Source organism: Myotis davidii, unplaced genomic scaffold (assembly GCF_000327345.1).
Source record: "Myotis davidii unplaced genomic scaffold, ASM32734v1 scaffold354, whole genome shotgun sequence".
Taxonomy (NCBI): domain Eukaryota; kingdom Metazoa; phylum Chordata; class Mammalia; order Chiroptera; family Vespertilionidae; genus Myotis; species Myotis davidii.
The window spans coordinates 361,524-386,505 of NW_006285785.1; the positions used below are offsets into that span (position 1 = coordinate 361,524).

The window sequence follows — 24,982 nt, forward strand, 5'->3', positions numbered from 1 at the left end:
GAGTGGACACAGGGGGTAAAAGTAGAAAAACTTAAAACGAGGGGCTCCTGCATGCACTAATCATATTGTGCCATGAACCAAGACTGCACCTGATATCCAGGTGAAGGAAAACATTGCAGTTTGTACACTAGAACATCTTAAACTTTAATACGCACATGAGCCACCTGGGAATTTGTTAAAATGCAGCCTCGCATTTAATAAGTCTTGGGTGCAGCCTGAGAGTCTACATTTCTAACAAGTTTCCAGGTGCTGCTGCTGATCTGAGTACCAAGAATGTAGAAAGCCTGTTCCTCCCTTCTCAGTTCTCAAACTTGCCTGATATTGTGAATCACCTGAGGAACTCATAAACATGGATGTAAAGGCCCTTCCGAGATCTGGATCCCGGTCTGGCTTGGGCCCAGGGTGTACAGTGTACTTTGAGCCAGCATCGCAGGACACTCTGGTTCGGGTGAGCTGGGGAAGCATGACCGGCAGTGCAGACAGACACAGGTCAGGACACCAGACCTCTGTCCCAGCGCACCTTCCTGAGTGAAAAGTGGGAAAAGGGAACAAAGACATTTCCTGGGCTCTCTTGCAGCTACGGTTAGAGAGAGGATATAGGTTCTATCAGATGCATTCAATTAAGCCTTGAATCTGAACTGAGCTGAGTGGGAGACAAGATGGCAGTATAAAGGGCGTTCACTTTCTGTTGCAGATCTATGCAGCTGCTGCATGGCTCTGGAGTTTCCCGATCCCCAGATCATGACAATGATGATGTAACCTCGCTAAATCTCTATACCCAAACCTTTTTGATTTTTAAGACAAAAGCCCAAGTCATTTCTGTTTACTGCAGCTGAACCACAGGATTAACAGTTCACCAGGAGCTCCCCTGCCCTCTTCCCTCTGAACCCCCATCACATCTCTCACACTTGCCTTATGCAGCTCGTATGGAGCTTCATGGCCTTTCATGTGGCCACCCAGGCTCCTCTATTAGACTGCACAGTTAGCCTCAGCAGGGACTGGGCCATCCACTTGGTTCCTCCTATCCAGCCCTGCCACCGGTGGAATATTGGAACCTCATTATCATTGCTCCTCTTTGCATTTTAGAGTCTGTCCTCAGTCACCTGGGACTTGCCACCCATCACTGCCCACCATTCCTGCCTTTGACCCACCCTCCAGGTCAGATCCAGGGTCAAGCACAGCTGGAGTGACTTGGGTGTGTCTTGTAGTATCCCAAGGACAAACAAAAGCTGAGGACTTGGCTGCCTGTCACTGAATCTCTCCTATGGTTGGTAGTGGCCCACAAGCAAGCATGCTTTATGAGAAAGCTGAGGATGTGAATGTGTGTGTGTGTGTGTGTGTGGGGGGTGTCCTTCCTCTTCTTGGTGGTGGGGCCTGTCTTATTGGCACAGCACCAAAGTAGACAAGATTAGAAGGTGACATTAACTGTCCCACACATTCTAATTCTCCTTCTCTGAAGAGAGGCATGGATCAGTAACAGAATGTCACCACGACAGTAGAAAAGCCGTGAGAGAAGCTGAGTTCCAAAGAGTGAGGTTGTGTGGAACTTGCTACCGTTTTTTAACTATGTATCCAGCAGGGATATAAAGTCTCCATTTTTAACATAATACACTGGAGTCAGGGTCTCAAGAGACTCATGACTTCATAATGGAGGTTGACACAAGCTCATGACTGAGTAGATGATGCAATGAGAAACACAGCCAGCTCAAAACCGGGAGGAGATAAGAGAAGGTGGGGATGTGGGGGCTGCCAGGGATGGTAGTACAGTGGTCTATGGCACTTCACCAAAAGTCAGGGTTTGGAATAAGACCTTTATTTCACTTGTAAGCCACCAGATAAACAAAGTTCAAACCAAGTGAAAGTGAGACCATGAGTGTCACTAGACCTGGAAAGGTCAGGGAACTTACCTGCGGACAGCACCTGTCCAATTCACATCCAGCCCAGAACCTTCCCCAAAATTCAAACCAATTCTTCTGTGGCTCACCAGCCATGGCCATCCCAAAGTGGTCATTACCAAAGCCATGGTCTGCTCCCCAAGGGAGACTGGCTCTGGTCTCTGCCTTATTTGGCCTAGGTCAAAATTCTTTTTTTAAAAATTTTATCCTCACCAAAGGATTTTTCTTCCATTGATTTTTTTTTCTTTTTTTTTAGAAAGTGTAGAGGGGAGGGAGAAGAGAGGTGGGGAGAGAGAAACATCAATGTCAGAGAGACACATCAATTGGTTGCTTCCCATTTGTACCCCGACTGGGGGCAGGGATTGAGTCTGCAACTGAGGTACACGTGCCTTTGACTGGGAATTGAACCCATGACCTTTGGTCTGAAGTCCGACACTCTAACCACTGAGCAAACTGACCAGGGCAATTTTTTTTTTTTTTAAATAGAGGACAAAACCACAATGAGATACCACTTCACACCAACTACGAGGGCTATACACAAGAAGACTAACAAGTATTGGCAAGGATGTAGGGACACTGGAATCCTCATATCCTGCTGTTGGGAATGTAAAATGGCACGGCCACGTTGGAAAACAGTCTGGCAGTTCCTCAAAAAGTTAAGTATCAAGTTATCATATGATACAGCAATTCCATTCCTAGGTTTATATCCAAGAGAATTAAGAACATAACTCCACACAAAAACTTGTACACAAATGTTCACAGCAACAGTATTCGTAACTGCCAAAAAGTAAAAATAATCCAAATGTCCATCAACTGATAATGGATAAAGAAAATGTGGTATATTAATACAACAGAATATTATTCAGCCATAAAAAGGAATGAGGCACTGATACATGCTACAACATGGATGAACCTTAAAAACATTAACTGAAAGAAGCCAGGTGCAAAAGGCCACATATTATATGATTCCACTTATGAGAACTATCCAGAATAGTCAAATCTTTAGAGACAGAAAATAGACTAGTGGTTGCCTGGGGCTGGAAAGGAGGAATGGAGAGCGGCTGTTAGTGGATATGGGGTAGTTTTTTTGGAGTGGTGAAAATGTTCAGGAACTAGGTATAGTGATGGGTATACATAATGCGGATACACTAAAAACCATTTAAATGCACACTTTCAGAAGGGTGAACTTCGTTAAGTATGTGAATTATATACAAAGTTATTTAAAAAAGAGAACTAGGTTATTAAGTGCTGATATTTATTAAGGCTCCAACCTTTAGGGTTCCAAAAAACAAACCCGAACCATTCCCATTTGCTGCTTGGCAATTACTTATGGCCGGAAGGAAGGACGTGGCCCGACTACAAGCACAGACAGCTTGACCTAGAAGTTCCTAAAAGCCCCCATGAAACTAAGACATCATCCGTGTTACTCAATGTCCTTGATGCAAGGAGACCCACACACAAAAATGATTGATTCTTCAGATGAATCACTAAAGTTTCTGTTTTCAGAAAACAGAGTTATGTATTGGACTATCCTTTCGACCTTTGCTACTAGTAAATCTAAGTGGCAAATTTACTGTTTTGATCTTGTCTTTGAGTCAGGGTCCTAAAAGTGATCTACCCCCCTTCCCTGCTTGTCAGATGGTCTCTGCTCAGATGTTCCTTTAAGCCTCCTTTTAGAGTAAAGGATGCTTTTATGAGTAAATTGCCCATGTCGTTTTGGTAGCAGGTATGAGCCAATTGCAAAACAAAAACATTCCATCATTGCTGGCCCCTGGGGAAGCAAACTAGGACTGATGACTACATTTGCAGCTCTGCCTGACCTTGGGCCCTTCTCCAGAGCACACATGTTCTAAAGGACCAAGATGGTCTTTTACTTGGTCAGTGCTAGAGATGGGGTCTGCCAGAAATGCCCAGAGAGCCCACTCATGCTAGCCTCCCCACCCTGGCCCAGCCTCCACATCTTAGGTTGACCTTGGCCTATGGGCCAATTTATTTTACCCCTAACTCACTCTCCGGCAGGGCAAACAGGGAGTCCCAGGCTATAGCACATTAGCAGACACCTCAGAAAGGCTGTGGTAGCCCCTGCCCACAGAGAAATAATATGTCCTAATTTAGGGGAAGGAACCCAAGCAGCTGAGAAGTGAAAGGACCCAAACATGGCTGAAATGCTAGTTGTGGAGCCAAAGTGACTAGTGCTTTGATGTCTTGCGTCTGAGCCTGGTGCTCTATGATGCTCTCTCCACTCCAGCATAAGGTTCATCACTGACCACATCTGTCAGGCCTCGGGCTGAAAAGGATCCGGAGAACACCAAAGGTCAGGCGGGCCTGGACAGAGGGCACAGGCTTCCAGGGGTGGGGCTCCCTCGGGGTGAATGCCTTCCTGGGCTGTTTTGTGCTTGACTAGTTCTTCCATCCACCCCAGCCAATGGCTTTGAGGCTGGCCTCCTGCTCCTCCCGGAGTTCCACACCGTGCTTACATGGAGCCTATGCTCCTGTGCTTGGCTGGGCCCCACGGAGGGTGAGAGGCACAGAGTTAGACTCTGTAAGTACCACATAAAGCCTTGAACCTTCATTCTTTTCCTTCTGCCCCAGTTCCCAGGGGTCGGCACACATAGCAGACATCAGAATGGGAAGGGCACCTCAGATTTCATAGGTGGCACAGAGCCATGGGAGGGGAAGGGACTTAGGGTCACTCAGTAAGTTAGTGGTAAAAAAAGATTAGTGCTCAGGTCTGTTGCTTGTAGGCTGCCACTGCCCAGGCACAGACTCAGGACTGGGTCAGGTAAGGCAGAATTGGAGGGTTCTGTCCTCCACAGAAGCACACAGTCTCTCTGCAATGTCCCTGCCCGTGTGAAACCATCCTTGTGACCTATGAGGTTTCCAGTCACTCATTTTCATCCATGCAGCCATACTGGGACCCATCTTGGTGATGTCAGGAGCCAACAGCAATTTATGAAGGGAAGGTGCCTGAGAAGTAAGAATGGGCCCTGGGAAGGAAAAGTCATTTAGCCCCACAAAGATTCAAGCTCATAATTGGAAGGAACTGTGCAGTAAAGAAAAATGGAAGACGGCAACATGACTTCTGTATTGACATTTGGTTCTTAATAATAACATCCAAAATGCATTTTGTTCTTAAAGCGCTGCACTGGGTAGAGGGTATATGTTGCCGGAGTCTCCCTTGGGAAGTGGGGAGGAGCTGGTGGTGAGAGAGACTGACTTCTCTTTGGGACCTATATGCAGCCAAGTGGAGAGCTGCAGCAGGTGCTGTGGCTCTGACATGGAGTAGGGAGGCAATCCCAGCCAGCCTGCCAACACATGGGCAGAGTCCCTTGCCCCCAGCCCGTAAGAACACGGTTGCTGATGGGGCCAGAGGTGGTAGCTCCAGGAGAGTGGAGGGAAGGCTGGGATGTTACATTCTTGAGGCGCTCACAGGTACATGTCATCGTAGCCCGGCGGGGGGAGATGGTCTGGGTTAGGTCTGGAATGGAAAGAGGGGCTGGTGAGTTGGAGTGATGGAGGGCCAGGGGCACACAGGCGGACAGGGCCCTGAGCTGAGGGAGCCTGTACTCCAGAAGGATGGGGTGGTTCGTGCAGTTTAAGAGCACACGTGTACTCCAGAGCCAGACAGCCTGGGACTGAATCCTGATTCTTCTGCCTTGGCTAAGTTACTTCATCCTTCAAGGCCTCGATTTTCTCTATCTACTAGATGCGGACAGTAATATCTATCTATGAGTGTTGAGGAGGATCCAGTGGGTTCCTGACACAGCTCAACACAGCGAGGGAGTCGCTCCTCTCCGAGGGGAACTGGGTCCTTTCCGAGGGGAACTGAGGGGAGAGAGGCACTGAGGAACAGGGTGCTCCTGGAAGCTTCGGGGGGAAGGGGGAAGGCATCTGGCAGGGCCTGGAGGAGGCTCCACTCTCTTGCCAGTGGGGGATGGAGCTGCGGGCATCTGGGCCTGGTGTGACGCCTTCGTTCCTGCAGCACTGAGATGAGCTGTCATCAGGTCCTACTTCTCAGCATACCTGAGTGAATACCTACCCAGCTGGGCTGGTCCCAATGGGTCCAAAGGGGTCAAAGCGCGCTCCTGGGGGCACAGCGCCTGGAGGAAGCCGGTTTGGGAGGCCCGAGGATGGGTCAATAGGTACTCTTGGGTAGCCAGATCTCAGAGGATCCACAATCATGCCCCCTCTCCGATACCTGAGGCAAGAAGGAAAAATGGGTCTGCAGGTATGGCAGGGAGCTATTGGAGAAGAGCTGAGAACAGACTAAGAATGCCTGGGCTTCTGCATGGTGGCTCAAGCAGACGCGTGGGGATGGCTGCCTGAGCACCAGCAGGAAGTGGGCAAAGAACATAAATAGCACAGTCTGGACCTTTGGCTCTCCAGGGTCCCTGAGCGTACAAAATTGAGACTCCTGCTGTGACCTGTACCCAACAGGAGCAATTTGATCAAGAACTGGTGCCAGCACTCGCCAAGGTCAACGCAGAACCATCACAAGGCTCTGCAGGGCACTACTTTAGGTCTAAGGACTAAGGACAACATTGAGACAATCCATGCTGCTAGCTTTTCTGCTGTTTATTTAAAGAACCTCAGGGCCATCTATGGACTGCCTGTGGGTCTTCCATCTGGCTCCTGACAGCATCTCTCTCATGGAGTTCCATGGACCCAACCTCATGTGCTCAAACTAGGATACATGTGCTGACGTTCCCTAAACTTTGAGGTCACTGTTGAAGCTTAACTGTGCACTTCTGTGACTTCATCACTGTCTAAAAATCAGAAGGTCAGGCTGGGACACTGCAGCACAGGTTAAAATCTAGTGTGACTCATTCAGAGAAGAGAGTGCATAGCTGAGGCTGTAATGACTTCAGTGGGTGTGTGACAAGAACCACCCAGAGCTGATAAGGGGATTAAAGACCCCCCTTATCAAGCAAGGTGACCTCTGAGTAGCCCTGAGATATCCTAAGGTCTGTAGCCCACACCCGATAAACCCACCTGGTATCCTGCCCTCCTAGGAGGGGGCTGCTGTCCTCCACAGCACAATAGGGGTCAGAAAGGACAGAGGAGCTGCCCGCAGTGCTGGCTTAGCCCCTCCCCCACACTCAGAGCTCTCCTGCACGGCTCCAGGCATGGCAGAGCAGAACAATGGCAATGACCTCTCAGCTCCTCAGCAACAGACTGGCTCCTTCACCCCAAAGGAAGACTGATGAAAAGTTCTAGAACAGTGGTTCTCAACCTTCCTAATGCCGCGACCCTTTAATACAGTTCCTCATGTTGTGGTGACCCCCAATTTCACTGTTATAAATTAAACATAATTAAAGCATAGTGATTAATCACAAAAACAATATGTAATTATATATGTGTTTTCCAATGGACTTAGGCGACCCCTGTGAAAGGGTCGTTCAACCCCCAAAGGGGTCGCGACCCACAGGTTGAGAACCGCTGCTCTAGAATTAGAAGATGAGCTGGGCTGAAAAGCCAGGAGAGCAAGCTGTATTGCTGCCATTTCCCCAGCAGTACTCACCCAAAGGGGTCTAGGTCCTCTCCCCCGACAGCAAATGGGCCCAGGGGATCACACCTGAAACAAACAAGGGACAATTACTATAAGTCCCAGAGCAGCCAGGCATCTGGGCTCCTAGGAGCCTGAACCTGACTCCCAGGCTTGGGGACAAGGGAAACCCTGCATGAACCATAACACAAGGGATATTTCAAAGTGGCCCTTGGCAAAGACTAACACTGATAATGTTACAATGGCTGAATACAAAGCTACAAAACATGGAGAATCCCAATCTATAGAAAGAAAAATATTAGCAGTGGTAACCACCACATAAATTTTATTTTATTCACACCCTTCTCAAACTCTTAAACTTTGGATAAAGAACTTAGACCAGAGGTTATTCTAAAATGCAAAACCAAAGCTCAGATGTAAAAGCTTCCAAGGGTAGAGTGAGATGTGTACTCACATACAGCGAACACCGTGCTTCTCAGCTTTTTTTTCCTGTTTATGCACTGTAGCCCACTGAGGGCCACAAACCATTGTAACTGCTAAGATTTTTTTCCACCCTTCTCCCATTACCCTCATTGACAATGCATGAGCTAGGAGAATAAATGGAGATTCTGTATTATATAATATAATATATATGCCCACAAAATAGATCTCGCTCTCAAAAGCTTTTTGTATCTTTACTATATTCTTTGATCCAACAATTTTATGTCTAGGTAGCAATCTTAAAGAAATAACACTTAATTCAAATTAAAATATCTCCATACAAACTAATCAAGGGAAATGGGTCAGCCTAATTGGGGACCAGTTAGGAACATTAGGGCATATCCCTAAATGTGGCCAAGGAAACAATACTCTTAGAATGTTTTAAAATGATGTGTAAAAATGTTTATGTTCAAATGTTAACTGTGGGAGAAAAAGGGATTATCAATAGCCTAAGAAATCAACTGTGAAAAGCGTGGGTGGGTGTGGATAAATAAAACTGGAAAGAAGTGTACTGAAAATATAAACAGTAGTGAGTTTCTTCTATTTCTTCTATAAAGAATATGGATATGAATGTAATAAAATAAAAAAGATTTAGTATTTGAAAAAGTGGTCTTTGGAATTCTATTCTTTGTTACTAATGTTGTGGCCCCACCCCATAACAAAGAAACAGAATTTCCGGAAGATGAGGCCCAGAAATCAGGATTTTAAAAAGATTCCCAGGTGATTCTAATATACAGCCAAGGTTGAGAACCACTGATTTAGATGGACCATGTTTCCAAGGGAAGTTATTGTTCCCAAGCTGTGGTTCATGGAGCTGGCAGTCAAAGTCTCTGGTGGCCTCCCACCATCCTGCCTCACTGGTCAGACCAGTGGGTGCCAGAGGGTAGCAAGCATTTCACCTATCCCCACAAACTGCTCCCTTCAGAGCAGCAGGCAGAGGGGCTTCTAATGGCTATAAAAATGCCTGGGAGAACAGTCTGATGGCTCCTGAAACATGCAGCCATCTCCATTTCTCTCTCGTGGGCCACAGAGGGGGAAGGGGAGAGAAAATGGAGAACAATGGGGCCTAGAATGGCAGCCGCAAGGCCAACCCCAATAATTTGTGTTCTTGAAACTGTCACAACATAGCCTTTAGGCCAGTGGTTCTCAACCTTTTGGCCCTTTAAATACAGTTCCTCATGTTGTGACCCAACCATAAAATTATTTTCGTTGCTACTTCATAACTGTAAAGTTGCTACTGTTTGAATCGTAATGTAAATATCTGATATGCAGGATGGTCTTAGGCGACCCCTGTGAAAGGGTTGTTCCACCGCCAAAGGGGTTGCAACCCAAAGGTTGAGAACCGCTGCTTTAGGCTCACACTCAACACATGCACCCTTCAGTGAGCTCATTATGGCACATGCACAGAATCCATTTTAAAGTAGTCTCTGTCCTGGAGGTGCTGACTGAGGCTCTAGGGCAGAGGTGGGCAAACCCTGGCACGTGTGCCAAACATGGCACGCCAGTAACTTTTGCTGGCACGTGAAACCCTCTCTTATAATCTTCCATTTACAATTTTTTTCTTAATATCAACTTTTTTATTTTTCAGATAAATTCAGTATAGGTGCATCTTAGATAAATACATAATTTTACATAACAAGTTATCTTAAAGACCATAGAAGACATGGATTGACGAAAGAGGGGAAGAGCAATTTCTATGCCTCTGCCTTAACTCTCCCTACTGTGTTTTTGTCGCTTGAATGAATTTTATTATTTCTTCAAGGTTCTTCACATACGTACACCTTAAGAGATATCAAGTAGGCGTAACATGTTCTCAAAAAATTAGGGTTGGCACGCAGAAGAATTTTGAATCAGAGATTTTTCTGGTTTTGGCACGCACTCACAAAAAGATTGCTCACCCCTGCTCTAGGGTTTAACAAAAGAAAGTAACTTTTGCACATGGTCCCTGAAATCCAGCCCCGCTACTTCATCTGGTAATCAACAGAAGGACAGAGTGTTGTATAATTAACCTGTAGGCACTTCTTGGCTGGCCCACAGGACAGTATGTCCCAGCTCCAAAAGGGACCCCTTTAAAGGATTTGAGGTGAGTCTAGCCACAGTTTCCTTCTTATATGCTCCCCCTCCTCTCAGACACACAACACTCCCCTCCTGGATACACAGCTCCGGTGGGTGCCATGCCAATGGCTGAGGTGCTCTGGGGAACTGGAGCGGCCTCAGGGTTGGGATTAAGAGATGGGCTCTGGGCTCTGAACTCTGGGTGGGGAACTATCTAGCTGGCTGGCAAGGGTCTATCACCAAACCTCTGCATCCCCGTCTTCTAAGACGTAAATCTAAGTAGTGACACTCACAGGGGCTGCTGTTATGGTGAAACATAGTGTGGCCATGAACAGATTTGTTGGCAGTTCGAAAGCCTGGAGGGATGATTAATAGCAGCCACCATTTACCGTGAGCTTGCTTTGTGCTAAATTTAGTTTTTAGAAGATTAAAAATTTTAATTTTCACCCTGGCCAGTTTTGCTCAGTGGATAGAGCATCGGCCTGAGGACTGAAGGGTTGCAGCTTCGATTCCGCTCAAAGGCATGTACCTTGGTTGTGGACACATCCCCAGTAGGGGGTGTGCAGGAGGCAGCTGATCGATGTTTCTCTCTCATCAATGTTTCAAACTATCCCTCTCCCTTCCTCTCTGTAAAAAAATCAATACAAATATATAAAATTTTTTTTTAAATTTTCTGAGTAGGTAATGCATTCACCAGTTTCAAAATTCAAGAGTAAAAAAGGATACACACATCCATAATCTTAGGCTAGCTGTGTTTTGGAATTCAGAACTTTTTATTTTAGAAAGGCCAGGTAAGTACTGTATATTGTGCAACGCTCCCAGGCAGCACCCTGTACCCAAAACCCTAATATTTCTGCAAAATAAATGAATAGTCACAAGTGGGACAAATGAACATATGAGGAGCTTCATGACACTTTAGGTCAGGTTTTCCTATCAAACAAGGTTCAGGACCAACCTGATTTTGGGGGAAAACAAACAAAACAAAATACCATGGTTTTCAGATCTCTTTTGATTTCAGAATTATTGTTAGGAGATTATGGACTCTGTAAAAGTAAAAACCTCCTTCTCACTCTCCGCCCTCCCCAACCCTCCAAGTCTTCAGTTTCTTGTATGTCCTTCCAAGACACTCTTTGCAGCAGCCCTCTGACTATGTGAACTTGTTAGTTCAGAAAAACAAACAACAATATATGTTGCCAATGATAAAATTCAAATTTTAAAGTGAAAATTAGCAATTTGGAAATATGTATTTATCACTAATTTGATGGCTTCCCAATAATGATGCTGATGAGATTGGTAATATTAATGAATGTGATTTTTTTATATTGTGTAATAATGTATCAACATTGAGCAGATCTGCACATCTCAGTGAACCAATATTTTCCAAACAATTGATACATGATCTAATACCATGCATGGGTAAAAGATCCACTCAAAAGCATGAAAGAGCAGTGGGATTTCAATGTAATCTATATATATAAAAGCCTAAGTGACCGTTAGACCATTTGACTGATTGCCATGATACGCACTGACCACCCGGGAGCAGTCAACTTGGACAGATGAAAAGAGAAACAGGCGATTGAGTCTATGAAAGATTGCAAGCAGGTGGGGCTGAGCTGCAGTTCGCACTGGGTGGCCGGGCCATCGGCCCAAATTCTGCTGCTCCCCAGGCACCACTCGGGAGGTGCAGTGCCCCCGACCCCATCAACACTTCCGGTCGCATCCTCCCCGGGCAGCCGGAACCAAGGGATGGAGGGAGGGGAAAAAAGAGACCACAAACTCCATCCCTAGCGCCCACCTCCTCCTATCAGACCGGAGCCACCCCAGGACTTGCAGGACGTGCGCGAAGTGGGTGTCCTTGCTGCACAGCTATTGCGACTCCCTGGTCTGCCCTGGGTGACCCTTGGGTACTCACCCCACTTCTCTGAGCCTCAGTCAGCTCCCCTAGTAAGGCCATGGGAGCTCCACCCTAGGGACCCACTTCTCCATAGCTGGGTGCAGCAGACCAGGAGATGCAAGGGGTGGCGGTAGAAGACTTGAGGGGGTGGGAGTGGGAGGGGCAGATGCTCACTGACAGGATGAGCGGGGCTGGGATGAGCTGGAGAGGCTCCTTCCCAGCGCTTTGCACACTACTACATCCCTTGGGGGATGTTGGATGCTGGTTTCAGCACTATCCACGCCGAGGGACCCCACCAGTGCACAAATCTGTGCACTGGGCCTCTAGTAATGTATAAAGCATTCACTGACATGGATTTGGATTCTAAATTACAACTAACCTTTAAAGAAACTATCACATGTCAAGTTCTGGTGAAATGCAAAGAACACCCATGATTATTTGAAAAGCTTATTAAATGATTTCTCTCTTCTCCAACAACCTTTAACAAAAACATTATCACTTACTAACTACAGAAGCAGAAATGAGAATCTGTCTGTCTTCTATGTTAGATATTAAAGAGATCTGCAACAATGTAAAACAATGTCATTCTTCTCACTAATATTTTCTGTTTTTGAAAATATAGTTATTATAATAAAATCTCTTACTTATTTTAACATATAATGGGTTTATTACTGTCATTTTTAAATTAATGGCAAAATGTGTATTTTGAAATGTTGGGCTGTAATTTCTAACATGATAAACAGCTGTAATTTCTAACATGATAAACACTGACAGATATACCTCAGACAAGAGTTCTTTGGGGTCCTCAGTAATCTCTGAGAGTGCAAGAGGGTTCCTAAGACCAGAATGTTTGGGATCTGCCAGCATGGGAAATATACCTCAAGGAAGTTAAAATATATACACACACTATATATATATAATAAAACCCTAAGATGCAAATTGACCAAATGACAGAACAACCAGTCGCTATGACGTGCACTCAATGCAGGAGCTGCCCCCTGGTGGTCATTGCGCTCCCACGGGGGGAGTGCTGCTCAGCCAGAAGCTGGGCTCACCGCTGGCAAGTGCAGCAACAGAGGCAGGAGCCTCTCCCGCCTCCATGGCAGTGCTAAGAACCCCTCTGAGGGGTCCCGGACTGTGAGAGGGCGCAGGCCGGGCTGAGGGGAACCCCCCTCCCCTAGTGCACGCATGTTGTGCACCAGGGCTCTAGTACACACAAACACACACACACAAATTTTCATAGTGTGCAATTTAAAATGAAATACTGGAATGCTAAAAATACCCCCCTCCTGAGGTTAGGCAAATGCTAACATTGCTGTATTATATAATATCAGATGCTAAAAACCATACTTAATACTTTAGTCAATGAATTATGAAATTAAAAAAATATAGAACACAAAATATTTGGAACATTAAAAATATGTAAAGATACAGACTGGGATTAAAAATAAATTTTGAATGACATAAGAGCTTTATAGCTAAGGATTTATTTTTAGCAAAGCTGGTTAAGCATGGGAAAAATTATTTTTTCAAAATGAGGAACAGGATTTGGGACAGAGTCTCCTGACTGATGGAGGACAGATGGAGCCAAGGGAAATGGATTAGAATTGTAAATATTAACAACAAAAACGTTAGGCTTATATGAAAACAAACAAAAAAAATCAACAACCTCCCTTACAGATGGGCTGTTTTCAGTAATTCTCCCTAGAGATCTCAGGAGTAGATCTACTTTTCACCCTCAATTCTTCATCACAATGTAATGTCCTCTCCATCTATACCAACATCAAACCCAGCATCAATCCAGCAGACACAGTAGCCTTTGATGAGCTCTGACATACCTCAACACACGGTTGGAGAAGCAACTCTATGCACTAGGGCAGATATCCCAACTTCGGTTTGCATTTGGAGGTTTATGGGATAGGCAAGATGAGGGTGTGGAAGGTGAGGGGTGAGACACAGAACTATGTCCTATGGGAATAGGCAGAGGCTGCTATTTCCCACTGGGAGCATATGCTAAGCTTTTCAGGGATGGGGTAATTATCACCCTGCAGTACCAGATGGGTCTGCTGCTGTGATGCTCTTTCTCTACTCCCCAATCTAAAGCCCCACCCCCAAATTAGGCATTTGAGGGGAAAAAAGGTGAAAGTGTGAGTGCTGGGCTGCCCAGCCACGTGGTGGTGGTGGTGGTGGTGGTAGTGGTGGCTATAATAAAGGAATGGATGTCATTACAGACATCTGGGCTATAAAGAAAGGGGGTTGGTAAAGAGTGGGGGTGGAGAGAAAAGGGGGCTACAGAGAGAAGACCTGACAGGTTCAACTCACTAGTGGCTGACAAAAAACCTCCTACACATCCCGCCTCCTCTTCCAACGATCTGTGCTAGTTCAGTGTCTTACTCCCGGAAACAGGCTCGCTTGAGAAAAACCTAATGGGGCGGGGGAAGGAGATGGGTTTCTCCATATGCTCCGCATTGAACTTGTACACAAACTGATTACAAGAACTAAAAATGAAGGGTGCAGTGAGGAAAGCATAAGCTGAGCTGGACCCACAGAGGAGCAAACCTCAGTCTTCAACCTCCCAGTTAGACACTTCAGGGAGGTTATGCTACTGCCCTACCACTGTCTCCTCCCCTTGTAAAGTAGGATTGCACCGATCTTCTTGTAGGGCTGTCTGGAAGATGAGTAACCACAAATGAAAGCCAAGATCTGGCCTTTACTCCTGTCCTCGATAAATGGCGGCCAGTGCTGATGTAAGGAAACAATGTCCATAAGAGCCTGGGTCTAAACACAGTCACTAAACACAACCTCTGCGTCAATCCCCTCACACCAATGTGGCTCCACTGCCTCAAATCCTTTTATAGGGGGAGGATACTAGGTATTTAAAAACATAAAACAAGGTTCTCTCTGGGGAGACCCTCTACTCATTACACCTTCAGTCTTGTTCTCATCTCTACTGTTGTCGGAATGGGACCTGCTAAGTATTTATTCAACGTTTATTATATTCTGAGCAATGAGCTCAACATGTGACATTCATCAAATTCAATCCTAAGAAACCTCTGAGACAGGAATAATGACCCCAAAGTGCAGATGAGAAAACCAAGGCTCCGAGAGGCTACATGTGCTGGCAGGTAAAGCTACAAGGTTAGGATTTGAACCCAGCCGATCAACCTCCAAAGCTTCTTCCTAACTGCCATGTAATACTCTCTCCTTGACACGGGGGTTGGATGGGAGGCAGAAAGAAGGGGAGTAAGTCCTGCCTGCCAAGGGTGGTGTGCAGGTGTGGTGAGGCTCGGCCTTCTGCCGTAACCCCTCCAACCCACCAGGCTCTTTAGCCAAAAGCACTACTGCCAACAGGATCCTTCAGTGTTTTCCACCTGCCCCTGGGGAGAGTCATGTACTCCACACCACGGGCCTTCCAAAACCCATCCCATCCTCCACAGCTGTTGTATCTTAGGACTCCAGGCACGAACTCTTCCTCTAATTTCAGGGACAGTCCCATGCATCTGGCCTAGTGTTCCCTCAGTATGAAACAACCCCCTGAAAGAAATGCTATGAAATAGTTCAGACACATAAAAAAAGAAAAGAAGCTTAAAAAATACTGCTCTTCCCCAGAGAGACACGGCAGAGGTAGCACCTCCCCCAAAGCCTTTCCCAGAGTGCCCATGAAGGGTCTCTGCACTGACCTCTGTTAATGGCGGCTATCACTTTAATTTACTTCCTTGTTTTCAAAGCCAGAGGAAGGGTGTGTGCCTCCAGGGTCGGGGTCCAGCCCTAGGGATCTCTAACCCACAGGAAACATTAGCAGAATAGAGAACTCATCAAGTATGTGCAAGGCATAGTAAGTCCCGATGATGGAGCTACAACGAGTTGAAAAAGTCCATACTTGAAAAAAAAAAAAAGCCAATAATTTTGGGATTAGACAAAAATAACTGAGTGGGTCAATCCCAGGCTAGGGGCCCGGGGTTCTGGCTAACAAACACCAAGGGCAGGAGAGTGCAGAGCCGGCTGTGCCTGCAGCAGGCTGATTGGCTGACACCATTCCCAGGCTCTCTTCTCCATCTTGTGGGCCTAGAACAGTGGTCGGCAAACTGCGGCTTGCAAGCCACATGCGACGCCTAGAACAATGCCCACATCTTCCCTAAAGCCTTTCTCAAAGACCAAGAGCCTTCACAGAGGCCCATGCCACTCGCTTGGTAATTATCCACCTTGATAAGGAGTATTGTATCCTGTCCCTTCCCCGCGTGGGGAAGCCTGCTGTAGGCTCTGCAACCACTCACCACCACCACCCCCCTACTCCATCTGCACCAGCTCTAGCTACCCTACCTGTCCTTCTAGGGTTCTGCAAAGGACAACCCTTCAGGCTGGAGCACCCTTTCTCTCCTGTTTAGAGGTCAGTTCCTTCTTGGGGAAGCCTTTCCTGAGCACAAGTGTGGTTCAGGTTCTGCTTCTTATGTGTTCCCAAGTACCCTGCTGTTCCCCTAGGAGATGAAATGAGAGCAGAGCCCAGATGCTGTCATTGGCCTTAGTGAATCACCCAGGGCTAGATCTAGTGAGCTCAATGAATAGCACAGACTTAAGAACCTAAGTGGCTCCTCAGCCTCTACATTTTAAAATAATTATCCATGAATGCTGGATTATTTCTGGACTCTCAATTTTATTCCCTTGCTTTACATGTCAGTCCCACACTGTCTTAATTACTGTAGTTTTGTAATAAGTTGAGAAGTATAAGTCCTCCAAATTTATTTTCCCCCAAGACTACTTTCACTATTTTGGTTCCCTTGCATTTCCATATGAATTTTAGAATCAGTTTGCCAATTTCTAAAACAACAACACTAACAAACAAAACCTTCCAACAAAAACACTCTGGGATTTTGATTTGGATTATATTGAATATGCAGATCAATTTGGGGAGTATTGACAATATTAAGACGTTTTACCCATGAACACGGATGTCCATTATTTATATCTTCCTTAATTTCTTTCAACAATCTTTTGTAGTCCTCAATGTATAAATCCTATACTTCTTTTGTTAAATTTATTTCTAAGTATTTTATTCTTTTGGGCATTACTGTAAATGTGATCATTTCCTTAATTTCATTTCTGGGTTGTTCCCTGCTAATGTATAGAAATACAAGCAATTTTTGTGTATTGATCTTGTATCCTGTCATATTGCTGAATTTGTATATTAGTTCTAAAAAGTTTTTTTTTTTTATTTCCTTATCCTACATATAAGACCCCATGTCATTCGCAAATAGAGATTGTTTTACTCCTTACTTTCTAATCTGGATTCTTTGATTTCTTGAGTGATTGCCCTGGTATGTGTTATACAACAGGTACTATGTTGTGTAAAGGTAGCAAAAGCAGATACCCTTGCTTGTTCCTGATCTTAGGGGAAAGCACTGAATCTTTCTCCATTACGTTGGAGGTAAGCTGTGGGCTTTTTACAGGTGTTCTTTATTGGGTTGAGAAAGTTTCCTTCTACTGCTGATGGCTTTTACCATGAAAGGGTGCTGAAATTTGCAAATGCTTTTTCTCTATTTGAGATGAACATGTGCGTTTTGTCCTTTGTTCTATTAACATGGTATATTATATTGATTTATTTCCAGATGTTAAGCTAACCAATTCTGGAATAAATTTCACTTGATCATGATGTATACTCCTTTTTATATATTGCTGGATATGTTCTGCTAGTATTTTGCTGACGATTTTTGCATGTATATTCAGAAGGGATACTGGTTTGTAGTGTTCTTCTGATATCATTGGTTTGGTATCAGGATAATACTGGCCTCACAGAATGAGTTGGGAAGTGTCCCTTCTTCTTTTATTTTTTGAAGGAGTTTGTGAAAGATTGGTATTAATAAAAAAATAATTATTAAGAAAATTTTCAAATGGCCCCAAATAGTACAAATGGTAAATTTATGAATCCCCATGCATCCTTCCACTCGTTTCAATAATTATCAATATTCTACCACTCTTGTTTCACCTCTACTTACTTCCTAATGCCTGATTCTTTAGAGGGTGAAATTACTTTAAAGAAAAAGACTTCATTATAAATATTTGTAAAATATATATCTTTAACAGATAAAGACTTCTTTTCTTTTAATATAACCAAAATTTAATTGTTTCACTTAACAAAATTAGCAATAATTCCTAATGTTTTCTAATACCTGGTCTATGTTCAAATTTCTCCAAATGTTTCAAAATAATTTTTAGAATTACTATGAATCAAGACCCAAAGAAAGTCCAACACCGTATTTGGTTAATATGACTTTTATTAACTGTCCTCTCTCTCCCTTTCTCCCCCATGCCATTCATTTATTTGATGATAAAAACAACAACACAAAACAAGGTCAATTTACTGTGTAAAAATTTTTCATGTTCCATGTTTGGCTCTATCCTCATGTGTCTGTTTAACTCAATCATCTATCCCTTATGCTTCTCTGAAACTGAAGGTTCGATCTAGATTCAGGTTGCTAGGAACTTACTTATAGAAGACACAATGTCTGGCTGTCCTACTTTCAGTGTTAAGATTGATCTATGGTTTCAGGTGCTATCAGTCTGATCCATCTATACTAATAAAAGAGTAACATGCTAATTAGACCAGACGTATCCCAGACGACCATCTGGACGTCCTTCCTGACAAAGCCTGCAGGGTGAAACTGCCCTCCAGCAGTCACCAGCGCCAGCACCTGCGGCTGGCTGCAGCCCAGGAAATGGAGAAGCCGCCCACCCCATGGTCTCGGGCCGCAGCCAGCTGGAGAAGCCACCCACCCCGCGGTCCCAGGGGAGACGGAGAAGCCGCCCGCCTGAAGTTCAGGTGCCTGTGCCTGAGGCTGGCTGCGGTCTGGGAGATGAAGAAGCCGCCTGCCCCGTGGTCCTGGGCTGCAGCCAGCCGGACTACCTGCCCACACAGCGTCCCGGGGGAGACGGAGAAGCCTCCCCCCTGCAGTCCAGGTGCCAGTGCCTGAGGCTGGCTGTGGCCCAGGAAATGTAGAAGCCGCCCACCCTGAGGTCCCAGGCCGCAGCCAGCCGGAGAAGCTGCCCACCCCACAGGCCGGGAGCCAGTGCCTGCTGCTGTGGCCCGGGCGAAGCCACCTGCCCGCTGTCCTTTGAGGCTGCAGTTGGCCTGGGTGAAGCCGGCCTGGGTCCTGGGTGCCTGCGGCTGGCCAGAAGGAGGGAAGCCTGGTCCTGGGTGCCTGTGGCCGGCTGGAGGAGGGAATTCTGGGTCCCGGGTGCAGGGCTGAGGCAGAGGTGGTTAGGGGCGATCAAGCCAGGAGGGGAGCAGTTAGGGGCGACCAGGCTGGCAGGTGAGTGGCTAGGAGCCAGAGGGGTCCCAGATTGGAGAGGGTGCAGGCCGGGCTGAGGGACACCCACCATCCCCCGCCCCCTCCTCCTCCTTCCCCCGTGCATGAATTTCGTACACCGGGCCACTAGTCTATTATAAAATTCCCCATCAACCTTTTATCTAATGGTTTTAGCAACTACCGACAATGTGTATGACAAAGTTTGCAACATGGTAATTTTCTAATTCTTCCACTTCCTCTAAGGATAGGATTTTTTTACTTTTATAATTCTAGACTCTAGGTCTATGATTCCAAAATTAGGATGGCACAGCCTCAGGTGCCAATTGTGGAAGCTCTGGGGTGTTTTTGCTTGTCATAGTGTCTGCAGAGTCCTCGTGGCATTAACAGACAGAGGCCAGATGCTGCCTGCTCTACAATTCACAGAATCCTACATAACAAAGAAGGCACTGCATCCCACACAACTTTTGAAAGTCTTGTTAGACATTAAAGGAGATGTAAAGCCTACATAAATTATCTGAGTCCAAGGCTGTTTTACATATGAACACAAAGTATTTTTCATACTGGTGTAATACAAAATTTTCCAGGAATATAACTGATGTAATTAAGAAACACTGTCCATCCATTATTTTGTTTGCCATTCTCCTATGGGCTGTTCACCATTTCAGAAAAGTCATGTTAGCAATAGCAACACAGTTTATATACTCAGTTGCTGACACGATTCATCTGTATGCGCCAGCTTTTGTTGCTGTCAAATTCAAGATAATTCCACATACAACAGCAAATATCTGACTATGTTTTCCAGTGAAATCTTGCTCAGGCATCTAAACAATGAAATACACATTATCTTATTATTAACCAGAGGCCCAGTGCAGGGGAGTAGGAGAGGGGTGGGGGCCCAGCCTGCACCCTCTTGCAATCCGGGACCGCTGGCTCCTAACTGCTCACCTGCCTGCCTGATCGCCCCTAACCAGTCTGCCAGCCTGCTTGATCGCTCCTAACCACTCTGCCTGCCTACCTGATCACCCCTAACTGCTCGCCTGCCTGCCTGATTGCCCCTAACTGCTCGCCTGCCTGCCTGATCGTCCCTAACCACCTCTGCCTTGGCCCCTGGTGCCGTGGCTTCATCCAGAAGGACGTTCAGAATGTCGTTCGGCTATCCGGTCTAATTAGCATATTACATTTTTATTATTATAGATTATTCTCTTTTTATTTCTCATTTATATTATAGTTAGAATTTTATATCAATTCTATTTGAAACTGAACATTTGGTAAGTAACAATATCTATGAATTCCATTTTGAGAGGGTAAAGGAGATTTCACAGAATATTTATTTTGAAATGGGCAGTGTGTCCAAAATAACTGAATTATTATCTACTTAAGGTCTAAAAATCTCCTCCAATTTGACTGCTGCCCAGGCCTTATTCTGAAATCTTGCCACCATATTCTGGTTACATCACAGCCAGAGTATTGTGCTGGGTGTGAGGATACCTGGACCCCAGCCCTGGCTCTGTCTCTTTATTAGTGGCTCATGACCTTACAAAGGTCATCTTACCTCGTTCCTGTCTGTAAAATAAGAATGTTAGACCAGACAAGCTGTTCCAGCCTCTCAACCATTTTTTATTATTCTTTACTCTCCCACAGGACCCAGTATTTCTGAACATTGCCAAAGAGACTGCCAATTATTACTTACTACAATAATTAAATCAATTTCCCATAAAAATCTAATCAAAAGTATATTAATTGCCAAAGAGAATAAAATAACAATGATAGTTAGCACTTAATGAGTGTGTATTATGGCCTCAAAGTGAACCTTCCTCCACCCTGCCAATCCTACTATTACTACTACATTGTGGATTCCAAATTGGAAAGTGCGTCTCAGCCAGAGACTAGTCTCCCTGGTCCTTCTCTCCTCCCTTGGAGCAGAAGTCTCCAGCCCTGAAGGCTGCTATGCTCATCAGCAAAGATCTTGGGCATGATTTGTTCATACACCATGCTGCTTTGGAAAAGTTCTGAAGTTGTCAAAGGGGTCAGGGGACTCCAACAAACTGAAATAGGCAAGACACTGGGACTACATCCTCTATGGGACAGTACTTCTGCATCTTTGCACTTTCCCAAAAAGCCTGTCCAGGGCCCTGCACACACCAAGAGCTCTGGCATCAATAACTGAAGCACCTCGGCAGCCTCGTAGGAGTATGCACACAGCCCCATGGGCACTGACCCTTGGACTGACTCAGAGGCTCTTTGTGGACTCCATAAAGGGGCAGGCAGCCTTAAAATGCTGGGTAGTTAGGTGACTAGTGGCAGCGCAAGAACTCACTGCTCTACTTATGTCTTCTATCTCCATACACTAGGACTCTGACAAATCTGTTGAAGACACATAGGGGCCAGTGAGGAGGTCATGGCTGGAATACTTCTACAGAAGCATGGCTGCCCACTGGGGGCTCTATACTCACCAGGAAGGAGGCCGGCTAATGTGTGGGTGCTGTGGGTGAATCCGGAGTGGGTCCACCTCTCTGGCAGTGGCAGGCGGAAACTCTCGATGGGGACTGCTTACACTAGCCTTGTCCCAAGGCTCCTGGAGAGGTGTGATGATTTCAGATGCAATACGAGACCGAAGTTCCTCACTGTTCCTGTAGGTCCTATAGGAGGTAGATGAGGTGTTAACTGCTTGTTGCTGCTTGGCAACCCTTAATACAGTATTTTGGTGGCTGCGACGGCCTTGACAGCTCTTGAAAGTACGCTTAGACTGTTTGCAAGGGTGGGAATGGGCCGCCCAGCGGGCCTGGGCAAGGGGGGCAACACCCCGACGTTGTCTACGAGATTTGCGCCTAAGCCTCTTAGGCATCTGAGTTGTCCCTCCTCATTTACCACCCCATTAGAAAGAGGTGAGAGTGTAGGGGCACAGGGCCTGGACTGGCTACTCCTCTGTACCCAACCCATCCCATCCCACCCTCAATTATGTGTTCATCATGTGTCATGGGAAGGATCATGGAAGGCAAAGGCTCTGAGGGGAGGATAAACTTGGTTCCTGGTCCAAGTAGGCAGGGCTCTGGGGGCTCAAGGTCTAGTTCTGTCACTAACTCAGAGGCCCTTGGAAGGTTCCTCTGGGCCTCCCTTCTCTGCCAGTGAGAGAGAAGCAATGTGAGCTATAGATGAGGTATTGAGGCAGAGTTGGGTAACAGGTGTTTTAAAATGAGCCATATCCTAGGTCAAAAAGCAAACCTCACAAATGTTAAAAACTGAAATAATATGTTTTCTGACCATATGGAATAATATTAAACATCAACACAGAAAGGAAGTCTCTAGATACATGGGAATTAAGCAACATTAGTCTAGATAATCCGTGAATCAAAGATGAAATCTTGAAAAAATACAAAGTATTGAATAAAAATAAAACATATTAAAATATGTGTGATATAGCTAAAGCAGTATTGAGAGGAAACGTCATAGCATTAAATGCTTACATTGGAAAAAGTGGGGGAAAACATCATAATAAATCTCAGAGGGAAGGTGGGGGTGGGGGGTTAGGAGGAGAGATTAAGGAAAATTCTGACTTAAGAACCTAGAAAAAGGTCAAATTAAATCCAAAGCAAGCAGTATGAAATAATAAAGAACAGAAATCAGTAAAACAGGAAAGTAGTAGAGAAATTTAATTAAAAAGCTGGTTCTTAAAAAAATGAATAAAATTGATAAACCTAATGCAAGACCAGCAAACATAAAAAGAGAAGACACAAATCACACATATCAAGAAAGAAATGATATTTTACAACAGCTCTGTTGCTAATGAAAGAATAAGAGACTACTAAGAATAACTTAATTCAACAACTTAGACCAATTCTTTAAAACCACAAACTATAACAACTCAGACAAAATGAAATAGATAATTTGAATATAGTAACTAAATCCATACTTAAGCACCCTCCAAAAGAAATCTCCAGGTCCAGATTATTTCAATGGATAATTCTACCAAACATTTAAAGAATTAGTATTTTTTAAAAAGGACATCAATTTATAGTCACTCCCAGAAAAATACAAGAGGAGGAAACATTTCCCAACTCATTTTATGAGGCCAATAATACCCTGATATCAAAACCAGACAATGAGTACAAAAAAAGAAAACTACTGACCAGTATTTCCTATGAACTTGGATGCAAAAAGTGCTCAAAATATTAACAAATTGAATTAAAAATATATAAAAAGAAATATACACCATAGGATTTATTGTAGGTATGCAAGACTGGTTCAATATTACCATATCAATAAGAAAAATCAAATAATTATGTCAATTGATGCAAAAAAAAAATATGACAAAAGACACTATAGTAAATCTATTCATGAGAAAAACTCTCAACAAACTAGGAACAGAGGGGTACTTCCTCAATTTGATAAAGAGCATCTACAAAAAAAGCCGACAGCTAGCAATATATTTAGTAATGAAAGCCTGAATACTTTAGGTACAAGGCAAGCATATCTTCTCCTACCGCTCTTATTTATTAGCATGATACTGGAAGTTCTAGCTCCTTCAATTTTGCAACTTAGAAATTCACACATGAAACCTACATGTGCATGTTGACCAATGTCATCCCAGTAAAATTTAATTAAAAAAGCACATTCAAACCTGAAAAAAAAATTAAGCAAGAAAAAGCACACAGATTAGAAAATAAGAAATAAAACTGTCCCTATTTGCAGATGACATGATAGTCTACCTTGAAATTCTAAAGGAATCTATAAACTCCAACACTGTGAGCTCACCAAATATTTAATATACAAGACAGCATATAAGAGCAATACACAAAAATAAACAGCATTTCTATATACAAACAATGAACATTTGAAAATCAAAATTAAGAAAGAACTCCATTTATGATCACCTCTATTCCCCCCCCACCCCCATAACAAAGCATGTTCAGATTCTATATGTTTAAAATTACAAAATGATCATGAAAGTAACCTAATTAAGACCTAAGTAATTGGAGACATACTATGTTCATAGTAAAAGTGTCAAGTTTCCCCATCATAGGTTCGCTATTGATTAACAGGTTTAATGCAACTTCTATCAAAATTCCAGCAGATTTTTTTTATAGACACAAACTTATTCTAAAGTTTATACAGAAAGGCACAGGCCCTAGAATAGCTAAAACTATCTTGACAATGAAGTGAATGGAGGAATCATTCTACTCAATATTAAGGTTTACTATGTATCTATAATAATCAGTATTGTGTGATAGGGGCAGAGGGATAGACACAAAGATCAATGGAAAAAACAAAACAAAACAGAGAACCCAGAAATAGACGCACACAGTACAGACTACTGATTTTCGACAAAGTTGCAAAAGCATTACTATATATTAAAAGCTTAATATGCTAAGTGTCCAGTAATCCATTCAACCAATCAAAGTATAATATACTAATGATATGCTAAGGCCGTTCAACCGCTCACTATGATGTGCACTGACCACCAGGGTGCAGATGCTCCGACCATTAGGTTAGCTTGCTGCTGGGGTTCAGCTGATCGGGACTGAGCGAGACGGGCTGGACATGCCCTGGAGCCCTCACATGGCCCCTCGCTGGATGCTCAACCTCCTGCGTCCCTCTCCGGCTCCACTTGTGCACTGGTGGGGTCCCTCAGCCTGGCCTGCACCCTCTCACAATCCGGAACCCCTTGAAGGATGTCGGAGAGCCAGTTTTGGCCCCATCTCACAGGCCAGGCCGAGGGACCCCACTGGTGCACGAATTCGTATACTGGGCCTCTAGTCCTATCTAATAATAGACAAACATGGTAATTAACCATACCTTCGCTATGCTTCCCATTGGCTAATCGGTGATATGCAAATTAACTGCCAACCAAGAC

General features: G+C 44.6%; 1 protein-coding gene across 2 annotated transcripts in view; it reads right to left on the minus strand.

The window, feature by feature from the left end:
• Window positions 1-3,136: 3,136 nt before the first annotated feature.
• The window catches only part of PSMF1 (proteasome inhibitor subunit 1), a 41,474-nt gene continuing 19,628 nt past the window's right edge, over window positions 3,137-24,982 (minus strand). The window contains exons 4-7 of one of the 2 annotated variants that reach the window (XM_015559441.1): window positions 21,585-21,770; window positions 7,417-7,470; window positions 5,935-6,093; window positions 3,137-4,182 (exon numbers count right to left, since the gene is read on the minus strand). In XM_015559441.1, the coding sequence (XP_015414927.1) occupies window positions 4,155-4,182; window positions 5,935-6,093; window positions 7,417-7,470; window positions 21,585-21,770 (427 nt within the window). In that variant the 3' untranslated portion in view covers window positions 3,137-4,154. Of the gene's footprint in view, window positions 4,183-4,961; window positions 5,374-5,934; window positions 6,094-7,416; window positions 7,471-21,584; window positions 21,771-24,982 lie in introns of those variants that run through there. The other variant, XM_006756717.2, reaches the window with a different exon arrangement.